The sequence below is a fragment of the Larus michahellis genome, chromosome 5, assembly GCF_964199755.1.
Source record: "Larus michahellis chromosome 5, bLarMic1.1, whole genome shotgun sequence".
Taxonomy (NCBI): Eukaryota; Metazoa; Chordata; class Aves; order Charadriiformes; family Laridae; genus Larus; species Larus michahellis.
The window spans coordinates 55145535-55159918 of NC_133900.1; the positions used below are offsets into that span (position 1 = coordinate 55145535).

The window sequence follows — 14384 nt, forward strand, 5'->3', positions numbered from 1 at the left end:
TTGCAGCTACCAATTAACAACAGTGCATTTAGTCAGTCACTAAGCAAATTGGCTCATTTCATTGCTGGGGAAATTAATTTCAGAGTGTGTTTGCCCCATTAGTATTTGTAGGGAGTACAGCTCTTCCTTAAAGTGTATCTAAAGGGATTCAATTCTCCTTCCACCAATTTTGAAAAGTGCAAGTTAGTGGATTGAATATCAACACTGTTACTGGCTCTTACTACACGCAAAACCAATGGCCTCTAGTAGTAAAAAAAATAAATAGCAGATTTCTGAAAGAGTAATCTGTATTGCAGTCATTTCCTTATCAACACCATCACAAAATAGAAGTGTATAAAATTAATATTCCTTGATTAAAAGTTGTGATAGCGTGATTCTTTTTAAAAATGTGTTTCTTTTCCACAGGGTTGATCTGCAAGGATGAAAAATGTCACCGACAGCTACCAGTCCGCTATGAAGTTGGTAAAAGGGTGAAATAATCACTTGTCACAGTAGCAGAGACTGCTGTAAGTGCCTCCAAGAAAAGCAGAAGTACATCCTGCGGCTGAACAGGCCCCGGGGCTCGGAAGGGGAGCAGGTCTGCAGGCAGAGCTCACGCAGACACAACTTCTGCTCTTTCTGTTTCCCACTTCTCTTCTTCTGGCGTTTAAGTTCATCCACTGAAATGGGTTACGCAGAGTGTACAGTCGGATGCTCAGAATACTGGTATTTGTCGCAGTAATTTATTTGTAGATCAACAGAAGTAACTTCTTTTTTTAATACAAAACGATATTAGACTGCATGTGGTATAGCTGAACACGTACTCATCCATGTCAAGAAAAATAACACTGTTTAAGGTCAGGAAAAGTCTTAATTCTTTAAGTTAGATGCAACTTATATTAGATTCTAATTATTTTTTTTCCACCCCAAATCTTACAGTAAGAAATTAGGATAGAAACTCATCTGTGAACACCGGATGAAAAACTGTCCTCATGGAATTTGGGGGACATTTTTATTCCTGCTTTACTCTGATAAAACTCACTCTGAAAAGAACTTGTTTTTTGCATAAGACGATGCAGGATGGATACAGGCTGTGGGCTGTAGAGTTTCTACTGTCCAAACCCTGCTTTTTGGAAGATAAATAAATTTACCAGCCTTAGCGGGTTGTACCGGGAAGGGTACAAACTGGGCAGGGACAGGATGGGAGTGAAGGAGATTCATATTCTGAATTGCAGTGGAGAATCTGCAGTAAAAGCTAACAATTTTAAGCTGTTTTTTTGTGCCTCCCTCCTGTGAAGGCAGAGTGCACCCACGGTGCTAGAGGAAGAGCTAACCCAGGCACCACAGAGAGGCGTGCATCCTCTCAACACCTGCGTGCTGCCAGGGGAAACCCTTCCTTTATTCTCCCACCAGGAAATGGGCCAAACCTCTACGTCTCCATAAAAAGAACTTCTCAATGACTTCATCTCTCCAGAGCCTCTTCCCCAGAGGAAAAGACCAAGCAACCCTGTAATCTTGTCGCTACTCCTTCTTTTCCCATGGGGTAATTGCAGGGAAGACAGATAAACTTAGCAGCAGTATCTCCTCACCTGCCAAAAGCACGGTCATGACAGAAAAACGGCAGAGCTGCCAGGGCGGCTGGTAGCATTTAATCTCGCAGCAAGCAGTATGCGTTTTGCAGTCACGTCGTGATTACAGGTACAGTTGCGTGCACGGATGCATGCATGCTGCACACACACGAAGCACACGCACCCATAGCCAGCTTTAAAAAAAAAAAAAAAAAAAGAAAAACTATTTGCATCCCAAGCTGCTATTGCCACAGGTAGTGCTGTGCTGGCTGCTCGGTAGCAGGGTGAATCGTGTCGCTAAAGGGATGTCAGAGCCCCGACGGTCACCGCGGTGCAGCCGGGGCAGGGCTGGACTGCGGCACTGCGCGGGGGGGGCAGGTGGCCGCCCAAACCCACCGCCAAAGCCAACGCTTGAAACACTTGTGCCATTGCCTTCAGCTGGGCTGCTTCTGTCCGAGCAGCAGAAAAGGGGGCTGTGCCTGAAAATACCACCTTAAACTGGGCTGCGCTTGAAGGAGAATGACACAGGCAGTACGGTGTCATTTTTCTTTACCGGCCTAATAGCCCCCAGCTGTAATAACTGAAAAAGTAAAAACAAATAAACCCTTTTTATTTCCACTCAAGATTATTCGAGTAATTTTTATTGAAAATATAAGATCTACAAAGCCATGGATACCCAGCGTGGAAGAACTCATTAAGTTAGCACATTCATCTTTAAAAGGAAAATTTCAGGTTGACCTAAGGTACAATAATGTTCAATTTAAAATCTCGTTTTTCCTTCTGTAAGTTTCAAATCTCTTTTCATTAGGAGGTTCTGTGCAAGAGCTGCTTGTCATGAAAGGAAACACTTTACAATTCATGAGTGTGTTCATTATATAATAAATGAACAGCAACAATATACTAGCCTTTTTTTTTTTCCTGTTAACAGTCGTGTGTTAAAGTAAACTCTTTTTTTTTTTTTTCCACGATTTGGAAATTAGTTACATATGCACCAAAGGAGCTAGTCATTTCTGCTGCTTGTCAGCTACACACAATGAGTATATTGCTGTGTGCTTTCCCCAACAATGAGGATTTTAGTAATATGCAAGGTGTATAGAACATAATACCAAAACCTGCATCACAGAAAAGGTTAATTGTTTTCTTATTCAGCTGCCAGAGTTTATAACCTTAGGCCCCTCCCCAGAGCCAAAGTAGGGGTGGCCGTCCATTAGGTTATGTAAATTAAACATACACGTTTTCCTTGTTGGCAAGTTCCAAGCAGTAAGCGAGAGTGCAAACAAGGATCTGTAAGCTGCCACAAAATGTATTCATATTTCTACTCCGTGTTGTAAGAGCCAAAGGGAGGACACGTATGTCAGATGTTGAAAGAACAACTGAATCTTTGTTTTTGATCATTATGGTCAGTCTGTCATGAGGTCTTGTATCTGAATGCTAAAAATGGCACCACACTTGGACATCCCATAGCCTTACACAGTACGTTTGTGTTTCCCTAGCCACTGAGCGCTGGTCTCACAGAGACCCTGACTTCTTTATAAGGTAACAAAATATAGATTCGGGTGCTGAAGAATCCAAGGGAGGGCTTTATACAAAGACAATTAACCCTCGCACCAAAACCTAATTTCATGATTTTACTTAAAGCCACACTGAATCAGTTGTGAGAGGGTGGAGATATAAATACACCTCTCTGCTTCATCGGTAAGGAGGTGGACAACTGACCATTTGAACAGAGGGTCTTAAAACAAAGCTTAGTTGTCCTTTAAACAATGAAAAGGAGAGGCATACATAAATGGTCACCAAGGCACAATATGACAAAGGTGAAGAGTCCCTGAGACTCTGGTCTGGGTCTGTACCATTCCCCTCCCTATACAAGTAAATGAGAACATTTAGGAAAATATAATACAAAATCTCTTACAGGAAATATAGACTACACTTGCTAAAATCACTTCCCTAAAAGTGTTTATAGCTTTTTTCTTTTTTTTCTTTTTTCTTTTTTTTTTTTCTTCTTTTTATTTTTTTAAAAGACCTTCTTTAAACAGATAATGCAAAGACTGGTCCATTTTTTTCTTACCCGGCAAGCCAAGCTCTAATGACTTCACTAAGCAGAAGTTGTATTAAAATACATCTTCATAGTATTGCTACAATTTGGGTAAATATGTTCTGAACAGCTTGATGAGTACTAAATAAACTTTGCTGTTTTACAGCATACATTTTAAATTTTTTGCACTTTTTTAAGAATAGAAAATGCAATTATAGTGTGCAAAAGAAAAAAAAGATTAATTATCTTCTAGCTGAATACTGTAATTTTAAGCCATGCCTTCCATAAAAATGTATTGACATGTGTAAATAGAAGAAAGGAAAAAAAACATACAAGCAAACAGAGACTTCATTTCCTTGCAAGGAAAGATTAACTATCACAAACTGGATCACTTGAGTTCCGTATTCTTCAGACAAAGAAATGAAAAAAAAAAAAAACCAACCAAAAACCCCCACTGAAATGCTTCAAATGTCATCCATTCCACGGTAACAGGTTAAAACTGCAGTGTTGCTTTCTACTACTCCCGTTAACATGGATAGAACAATTTGCTGCTGGTTGGATACTGAATACAAAAAAGCAAAAGAAAGTTGAGATCATCCCACATGAAGTCATTATTAGAGCTGGCTTTTCCCCCGTTTTGAAGTACAGTAGTGACTTGTATATATGACCTTTTATAAAGATCATCTGAGATTTGAAGATTTATCTGCCTGCTTCACCCAAACAACTGCTGAAAGAATTTATTCTAGAGAGCCTGCTATACAGCATTCAAAACGTTTTGGGTTTTTTTCATGAAAAAATACCACAAAAAGTAGTTTTAGGTTTTTGTATCTCCAAATCACTAACACATTCTAGATTCCATCTATTCTTCCATGTTTGAAAATGGTTTCTGCAAAATCAAAATAACTGTCAAACTCCCTTACGCCATGCTTCCAACAGTTTGAATTTAATACTTCTTGAATGGAATGACATAATTTATTGTCTTTAATTTGCAGTATGGCTACATCAAGCTAGCTTTAAGTCACAACTGTACCTAACCACAGTTCTCTGCAGCAAACCCATGATTTACAATATCTAATATTGTGGTTACAGTGCAGGGAACCGTGGGTAAGAAACCTCCATGTCAGAGTACTGTTGTTGGGGTTTCCCGGAAGAGTGGCAGTTGACACCTCTGGAATATTCATATATAAGTGCTTCAGTCAGATGGTCCTGAGTTGAACGGGTAACTCAGGCACTATGAGAGCCTGGCATTCAGTCTGCGGGAATGTGTGTAACCTCCGTCACTCGAACCGCTTTGCAAACTGTAGTGGTCTTCAGCATCACTGGCACTTCCAATACTGTCCATTTCACCTGGAGTAAACTCCATTCCTTCAATGTCTACTTCTAAAGAAAACATAAGAAGGCACATTTTCAGAAAGGCAGCACTCGTAGCAAGGAATCACGGGCCAGTATTGCCTGCGTCAACCAACCTTCAGGTGAAACCTGAATCATACTTCATTTTCGGTAATTAAAAAAAAAAGAAACGGAACAGTAGTTCCTGAGGAAAGGATCATCTTGTCCACCTGAGAATTAAAATCCCTTCTGTCCTTATCCACATAAATATACTCCATGACATCAATACCAAATGCTGTCCCAGAACTGTTCCAACCTGTGCGTAGACACTGATCTTAAAAAAACCCAAGGCTCAGAGGCCACGATACCGCAGCACCATTCATGGTAATTCCAACCTATACAGGTGTCGGCTAGTAGCAACCGTGGTGTAGCCATCTGTCCACCAGTAACTGCAGCGTGACTGGCAACTCATCCCCCACACGCCCTGAGAAAGTCAGCCCGTGCGAGGGTTCAGGCACAGGAAAACTTCAAATGAGAAAACGAGAAATGGTGACAGGCAGCGTGAAGAGCTCTGTCTTAAATGAGAACCAAATGTGGAGACCACTTGGTGATCACTACACAGAAAATATTTTGAAATTTCACAATAAATTATGTGGAATTAATTTTTTTCACACAAATGAATTAAGACCAATAAGATTTTTTTTTTTCCCAAGAAGAAAATATTATGCCAGCCTTATCAATAATTAGACTAAAACTTTGGAACATTAAATGGTAATTGTTTGAAAAACTGGCAAAAACACGTGCAGTATAAATAGCTTTAAAAATACATGCAGCATTAATAGCTTCAAAATTGATTAGAAAAAAGACGTTTTTCAAAGAATATAAAAAAGACGCAGTAGTTCTTTATTCTGCAAGTTGCATAATGGAGCAATTTTGTCTGGGTTTTGTTGAAAGCTTGATTTTAGTTCTAAGTAATGTTTTCTTGCTTCCCTACTTCCCTTTTCCTTCCTGCTCCTGCAACTCCCTTTGGGAAGCCCTCGTTCAATTACCTTGTTCAGAGTCAGTGGATATTGTTGATCCCATACTGTCAGTGCGGATACGCTCCATGCCCTGCACGGATAGCTGCTCCAATCTGCGTTTGAGGTAGCGGTGTTCCCGCTGTAATTGTTCTTTAATATTTAGAGCTTTTCGGTCCTGTTCTTCCAATTTCTTAAAGGGAGAGAAAGACAGTAAGCCGATAGTTTTTACTCATATTAAAACATTAGTAACTTAAGATCTTTTCATAAGCAGTAATTTTAAAGCAATTTGAATACTTTAATGAATTTAAAATTAAAATTAAATTAAATTCAATATGTTAATTTTTTTGTTGCTGTTCTACTGAGGTCAGTAAAATTTAAGCAGGCAAGGCCAGAGCTCAATTTGTTTCACAGTAAGATACATGGATACAGGGGGGTAGGAAAAAAAAAATCCCTTGGAGACTTTTGCCACTAGCAGACGTTCCTCAGCTAAAACCAAATTATTGTTGCCTTGGTGGTGGGGAATTTCTAAATCATTTTGTCAGGCAAAACTGGCATCATCTTTGATAACTAGAGCACAGCTCAGGTTTCAGTCAGAACGTTAACGCCTCTTGAGGGGAAATAAGAGACTTATCATCATAAAGGAACCATTGCGAGCCTCCGGAATGCTCTCCCTCCAACCACAGGCCATGGAAGTTCTTACCATTTAAAAAGCTTCATTAACAATAAGCAGTATTAATCATATATAGTAGGAGGAATTTACTAACAATTATCTTTATTCTTGCATTTTTTTTCCTTGAACTTCTGCAGAGCAAATATGGTAATTCTGTGATAACCTCGTACAAAATCAGTGGTAGTAATCCAAAACTTCTCAGCAAACAGCCCGTGAAAGGATCCTTCCGCACATCTACCTAAAATCTCCCTTCTGCTTGAATAAAAGAAGGTATTAATTTTGGAAATAAAAAGAATTCTTCACACCTGGTAAAATGTGCTGCACTGTTGGTCCAAATATAATAACAGAAATAGTATATTTTAAGATTTCAACTGAACCCTCTTCCAAATCACTGATAGCCATTTTAAAAATTGACTATAAGATTAGGGAAGAAAGTGTAATGAGTATGATGGGATCAAAAGCAGGAAGGGCACACAAATCAAAACACCTCATATTATTTAAAAAAAATAAATCTAACTGATAAAGTAAATTACAGGTTGTAGCAGTAAAATCACTTCTAAGACCCAATTTCTCTGTGAGCTGTGTTTAGACGACCACAGAGATTTAGGAGATGTGCAGGGAGTGAATACAGCTGCTCACGATTCCTCCCTATCGTCTGAGTGAACCTGTGCTTGCTTTTCTGAGGAGAGCAGGGTGGGACAGTGCACAGCAAACCACAAGCAAAACCATTTCAGAGATTTTGCTGTTCCAATGCCAGCCTGAAAGCAACAGTCTTTATCTTTGAAAAGAATAATTGACACTATTGAACTGGGCAGTTTCCTGGCTAAATGAAATCTAACTTCTGCAGCCTCGTTAAGCCCCCTCCCAGGCAATACGCTACGTAGATATGCATCATACGTGGACACACAATGTTATAATAAGAAAATGGGCTGGTACATCCATATACACAACAAACTGAATGTGCCCAATTGATCAGATTTCCTTTTCCTGTATTTTCCTGGCTGCAATCCCGAAGTCCAACAACTATTTTAGGAATGAACTCAGTGATTCATATCCAGGAGACTCAAAACTGTCCAACCTTTCAGGGCAAGTTTCAATATATGGGGGTGGGAAGGTGGGTGAGTATGAAAAGTTCAAAACTAATGACTGTACTAGAAATGGCAGGCAAGCATTGGCATGCCCTGGCAGTGCGGCGAGGAGGTAGCTGACCTGACGAAGAAAAGCAATTAAGTGGCAACCCAGTTAGGGTAGGTTCAGTTAAAATCTTGAAAAGAAAGCTAAACTTCAGTTTCAGGTTTCAGAAAATGAGTACCGTGCAGGATGGACTCGGAAAGAATCTGTTCCTAGGGGTTTTTTTATCAGCAGCTGAAATGGTAACTACACGGCTAATCTCTCACACTTGCCACTTGTAAAAACAGTTTTGCAATTTGTATGCATAAGCCCATGATAGGGGGGCAGCCCGAGACAAAAACCACATGCAGTGCCTTTCACGCATGTTAGCCCGAATTATAAACAAGAGGCCAAAATCTCAAATGGTAAAAACAGGGGTTGCCCAGCTGGAGTAAATGTGCTTACAAGAGCTGAAGAAGTAGCTCAGTAAACTTGTTCATAAGAACGGTTTTGCTTAAATTGATCTCTATTTCTTCATACGAATTACAGCCATTTTTGCAACTGAATCTTAATGCTGTACAACAGCAGGCTGTTCTCCAAATTATTCCAAGATTACTGCCAGTGTTCAGCCTCTCCTGACACTTTTCTTGACCTGTTTCCCTGTAACACTGAAAAAATTACAGTCCTGGACACAGCAGCAGAAACCTGTTAACTTTTACATTTGAATACTTGTTTGTCTTATTTCTGCATATAACCCTGTTCCCCTGAAAACTACGACAGTAAAAATGGGAGTGAAGGTGTCTTTGGAGAGAGGAGCCCTGAGGAATAATTCCCTTTGAATTACCTGTGCAAATCTATAATCTGTACTGCCGATACATCACAGGTGAGATTTGCAGTTGGTTTTTGTTTTAAACTTGTTACGCCCATGAAACATGCAAGGGGAGCGGCAACTAACAGGAGGCTGCATTTCATTTTTCGTTTCTTTCAAATGATTTTCAAATGCTTCAGGATCTGGTCATTAAGATGTGGGATGGGGATAAGACTTATTATTAGTTATAAACCCTTTGACTCCATTAGTTTTTTTGATCACGAATGGATCTGGCTTTTTATATTGAAATCAATGCAGTACAATGCTACTGCTACTCAGTCCTTAAAAAATCAATATATTAATCAAAGAACACCTTTGATACATATGTATTATTTTTTTAAAAATACAATGTAAACCCCTAGTAACTAAGCAGAAATCACAAAATCACTGTTTTATATATGTGAGACTGCAGGGTAAATAGCAAAACACAAAACCTTGATACTGTGACTGAAATCCTTGCGACTAACGAAGGCCAATATATCCAGAAGATCAGACATATGGATACGGATTTTGTGTAAAAATTAGTTTCCTCTCTATGGATACACATTCTGGAAGATTCTGCTTCAAAAGAAATAAAAATACAGATTAATGTTTTTACCTTAATATGCATCTTAGCTCTTTTCAACAGACTTAGAGTGGTGTGTCTGGTGCTGTCCGGCCCGAGAGGCACAAGCTGTTTTAGCTGTTCCAAATATAGCCGGAGTTTAGCCCGCCTGAAATTATTAAAAATGAAGAGCGTTGTAGTAAAATTGCACCCGAACAGCATATCCTATATGCAAACACCATCTGTTTGCAGGATCTCTGTGCAGAATTTGATTCAACGGTGGCTTCCTTTCCCCTCCCTTTGGCAAATTTTCAGACCAAAAGGTCACTTGAAATGCAGTAACACTGCTTGGCACATTCAGATAGTAGTTTCATACCTATATTTCAAAGCAGTTTGCTCAGTGTGGTTAGTTAACAAAGGGGGAGTACGCTCAGAGATCTGAGAAATCCAGGGTAAGGCCCCACACTGAATTCACGACTGGGTAAGGAAGAAAAACCGGGACTTCGCTCCAACCCAGTGATTTTTGCAGGCAGAGATGGAGCCGTGGGAGGGAGCAGGGAGGCTGCAGACCCTGATTCCTCTCTCTCTGCCCCATTTTAGCCCTGCCTGATGTGATAGACACGCTCCTGCGACACAAGGCAAGGGCATCCCTGCAGCTCTACGCAGCTCCGAGCTGCTTCCAGCCATGGGTTATCAAGAGGAAGGTCCTGATCCCCCTTCTCCTCCCATCTACTGACCCACAGTCCCCCCGAGTAGGAGACGTTCCTCGTCTCACCATACAGTCAGGACAACTTTTGTTATTAGCACACAAGAGAAAATACTTCCAGCCATATTGGGTCCTGCTTTCTCCGTTACTCCTTTGCAAGTGTCACTACTGCTGCTGTCAACAATCTCTCCTGTACTAATGACATTAAATCCATCAGTAAAAAGAGGATAAACAAAGTGGTATTTCTACAGATACTTTTTTCCAAACTTTGTCTGTCTTTGAGAAAGAAGCTGGCAATACTGTAGTCCATGAAACAGTTGCTTCATCTATCCCAAACAAGGCAGTGGCAAACCAAAGAACAGTGTGTTGAGTGTGTTTCTAGAGCCAAATCTAACAGTAAATCTCTCCTGGTTTTAACGCACAATTCTCAAACAGGAATCCATAGAAAGTCACCTTTCAGTTTTGTAATGGGATAGAAATAGATGCGGAAGCGCTTACATGAGCAACATCTCCGCTGTCTTCCTTTCTGCCAGCCTGTTACACGTTGAACAAAGCCATGACCTGGAGCACGCCGACACCCCCCACAAAGCAGGAGCGCTAAGTGAAGCGGATCACAAGTGTGAGATGAATACTCATCTTTTTCAAATCTGCTCCATGCTGCACAGAGGAAACAAACTTTGCAGGAAATTTAACGCTTCTGGTCAAGAGTGAATGAACTTTCTTTTGAACGATCAGTTCAGAACCAGAATTCAGCATCAGTGTTGGAAATGCAGCCGAAGAGGATTTAATATGCACCAAATCACAAATTACACATGTGTAATTGGCATGATTACTGTAATGTGAAAACAGCCTCAGAATTAATGGGGAAAAAAACCCAAAGCAAAATAAAAATCTAATTAAAATACAGTACTATAATGACTACACACTCACATGTTTAGTTCTGGCGGCCTATAAATCAGCCATTATTAGCTAGGAATTCAAAGAGTATTTCTATAAAATTTTTAATTCTTTTTTCAAGCCACTTAGGAAAAATTGGTGAAAATGTGATTCTCAAGAGAAAACTGATGACAGAGTCCTTGTTTAGGCCTGGGGTTTCTTTTAAATACAAGGCTCTAAACATAACTATCTATATGCTTTTATTTAAATGGCAGCAACAAAGATTGGGGTAACTATTCACAAAAATATCCCCCATCAGACCACAGAGCACCCCTGTAGCTGTGAATTTAAACTGGAATCCAATTTAAATAGATCCCAAAGGTGAAATACCAGAATTAGGGACTACCAATATTTATACAGAAAATCCTACTCAGGTAAATTTTAATTTTTGTGTCTGTAATCTCTAACAACTATCTGGCTGGTTTTGTGTTTTAAATAAAAAAAAAAAAAACTTGCTTCAGGGCCTAAATTCAATTAATCTTTTTGTTTTTTAAATGGCTTCTGAACACACACGCAATCATCTGCGTCACTCAGCACAACTTGGATGCAACTGTATTTAGACAGCTGACAAGAAAGTGGGGACTGAAGATAAAGGAGGATGTGGCAAGGAAGAGGACAAAAATAGTATCCAAGTAGTAAACAGAAAGTTAAATACATTGAAATGGAACAATCAATATACTTGCAGTAATTAAAAGTCTGATAAGGAATATACAAAACTGCTCATCTGAGATCTACTTAATATTAATCCTGGAAAACATTAATGAAACCAGACTACGTACTCAACTTATCTGCCTCTATTACTCTCTGAAGAAAGTCTGCTTACCGCAGGGAGAAAATAAGGATTTAGTGCACTTCCTTACCATCAACTGGGGAATTAACAGAAACATTACCAAGATCCAGTGGGCATGGCTGTCTGTCTTTTTAAAGTGCTAATTCTTTTATGGTACCTGCCAACCAGGTAAAGCAGGACTTCACAGAAGTGTACCACAAAGAACACATGACTGAAGCTAAGAATATTTTAACTGACCTACAAGAAGAATTAAAAAAGAGCTAAATATTAAAAAAATTGCTTTAAGGCATTTTCAGCACTAACAGTTGATAGCACTAAATATAATAAACACACTTCCTAAAGACTTGCTCTAACTTCACCTTTTTTTTTTTCTAAAGGGACTTTTTCTTTCATTTATTTACTCAGCACCTATGAAACCATTAAAGATTTTATAGCATAAGCACATAGATCTTTACATAAATACAGCATGTTTATGTGGCTAATTCATATAACCCAACAACATAATCGATGGCACAGACTGTGAGCATAAAAAAACCCAAAAAAACAGCCCACCACAATTCCAGTGGTAGTGGAGTAAATATCCCTACATTCTTTATTTTGCACATCTTAAAAAAACCTGTAAGAATGTAAGAAAACATTTCAGGCATGTTATGTTAACAGATCACACCAGCAGGAACAGGGGACTCAAACTTCACAGCAGATAAGTTGTCGCATACAGACTCTGCCAGCACTAATTTCTCTCTTTTTCTGCAGGGACCTGACAGCTTTCGCTCTTCCTGGGCTGACTGTGACCGCCGGAGGAGGGAAAGGCACTCACAGGGGTAATCGCAGCCGGAGCTGCTTTGTGCTTTGCAGCTCATGCTTTAAATTCCACCTAGAAAATAAGCAAAAAAAAAAAAAAAAAAAAAAAAAGCGGACTGGTCTCAGAGCAACGGGGTAACTACCTCTGTGCATAAAATGTGGTTGAGTTGGGTAATTATGGTCTGCTCCAGCTTCGAAACCCAACTGTTACACCTTCGCCCACACAAAGCATGGTGTCAGGCCAGGACGCTGCTGCCTACAGAAGTGGGCACTTTTCTCACCTCATGTGGATGCACAGAAATATCCCCCTCGTCACTGTTACTGAATTTATCAGGGAAGGTAAGGATCTAAAAAAAAGCCATCCAAAATCTGAATCCACAAACCTGCAGCTCTCCACTTTGGGTACAGCCCCAAGCATGGAGAGAGGAGATGGGTGACCTGTCTCTGATTTACCACATTTTCCTTTCTGCCAGCAAATAAAGGGGTTTCACATGTTCAAGACAGACTTCAGTGTTTCCCCATAATTGAGCTCACAACGTGGTCCCATAAATCTGCATTATAGCTCTTGTAATGCTTAATAGAAATTAATTACTAAGCCCATAGACTTGGTCAGTGTTCCGCAGCAGTGGCCACGTCCAGAAGCGGTGGGGTGGTTCATCACATTCACATAAAGGAGAATGTAACTTGCTGACAACCAGCATAACAGATGATACCAGCTGGAATTCCCTTGAACTGGTTTTGAATCCATGAAACCTATGACGGGCAATACAGGCAGGTATTTCAGAACCAGTACCAAAATGAACCCTGGAGCTCCACAACTTGGAGGGACAAAGCAACAACACAGCGTTGGTGGGAATTTCCCTGTCATACAAGGACATCCACCAGAAGTTCCTCTGAAGACCACTCACTGACTCTAATCCTCATTGCAGGAGGAATGCTGGCCAGAGAAGCTATCGTTCACCACTTCTGCAAAAAAGGCTGCCATGCAAAAGTAAATTCAGATCTTTGACTCTAATCAATTTCAAAATTAGGCTAAATGAGTCTATCAGATAATGGTCAATAAGCTTCCCCTTATCTATGAAATCCCAGATGCAAATCCATTTTAGCACACCAAGAAATGGAATACTAAGATGCAGAGGAAAAAAAAAGAAAGAAACAAAAAAGCCTATTGTTCACACTGGATAATCTTAATTCCAAGGAAACTGCAACAATTCCAAGAAATTCCTACAGCTACTTGATGGGTTGTTGCAATGGGCACAAAATACTTCTCAGTAGGGCCAAATAATATAACGAGGCAATGATTGTGAATTGGGAGGTTCAGGATGGACATTAGGAAACTAATTTTTCACTAGGGCTAGCGCAGTGGTACACAATCAGAACAGGTTGGCAGAAAGGCTATAGAAGTGCCATCCTTGGAGATTTTTCAAGATGTACCCAGACAAAGCCATCCCGTTCAGAGGTCCCTCCAATCAACATTTCTATAAGCATTTAAATCAGAGATTGTTTGTAAAGCTGTAGCATTTGACTCACAAGATTGCTCCCAGTCATGTTAACAGCAAAAAAACTGCCACTAAAACCTGTGCCAGTCTGATTGATTCAGTGCTGATAGGTTTGTGGAGTGACCTGATCCACCTGCAGTCTTTCCACAGGGGCTCTCCAGGGCTTTTTTAGGTCCAGCACAGCAGACAGAAATGGCCTGCAGCTAGTCAGACAGCAAATTCAGTTCAGGCAGTAGTTGCACAGTTTTTTGATAGCAGCGAAGGTGTGTTTTCTAAACCATACAAGTATAAATCTATAGACCTTATCTGTGGGAGGGAACAGTATCCATCATTTAAGCCACTGGTCTGCACAAAGATGGCTGTAAAGGCAAAGCCTTCCTTTGACAAGTGCACATCCAAAACAAGCCGCTTAGTCCTCAGTGTGACATGCCTTAGCCAGGCCTCGGCGAATTAAATGGCCACAGACACTCTGAGAGTCTACAGCGTGACAATGAAACGCTTGTCAATCCCGCCACCTTGGCTGGGCCACC

At 40.2% G+C, this 14384-nt stretch overlaps 1 protein-coding gene across 2 annotated transcripts in view; it reads right to left on the reverse strand.

The window, feature by feature from the left end:
* Positions 1-2162: 2162 nt before the first annotated feature.
* The window catches only part of MXD4 (MAX dimerization protein 4), a 41078-nt gene continuing 28856 nt past the window's right edge, over positions 2163-14384 (reverse strand). Inside the window, exons 4-6 of one of the 2 annotated variants that reach the window (XM_074587393.1) lie at positions 9177-9291; positions 5961-6120; positions 2163-4962 (exon numbers count right to left, since the gene is read on the reverse strand). In XM_074587393.1, the coding sequence (XP_074443494.1) occupies positions 4814-4962; positions 5961-6120; positions 9177-9291 (424 nt within the window). In that variant the 3' untranslated portion in view covers positions 2163-4813. The remainder of the gene's footprint in view (positions 4963-5960; positions 6121-9176; positions 9292-14384) is intronic. The other variant, XM_074587394.1, reaches the window with a different exon arrangement.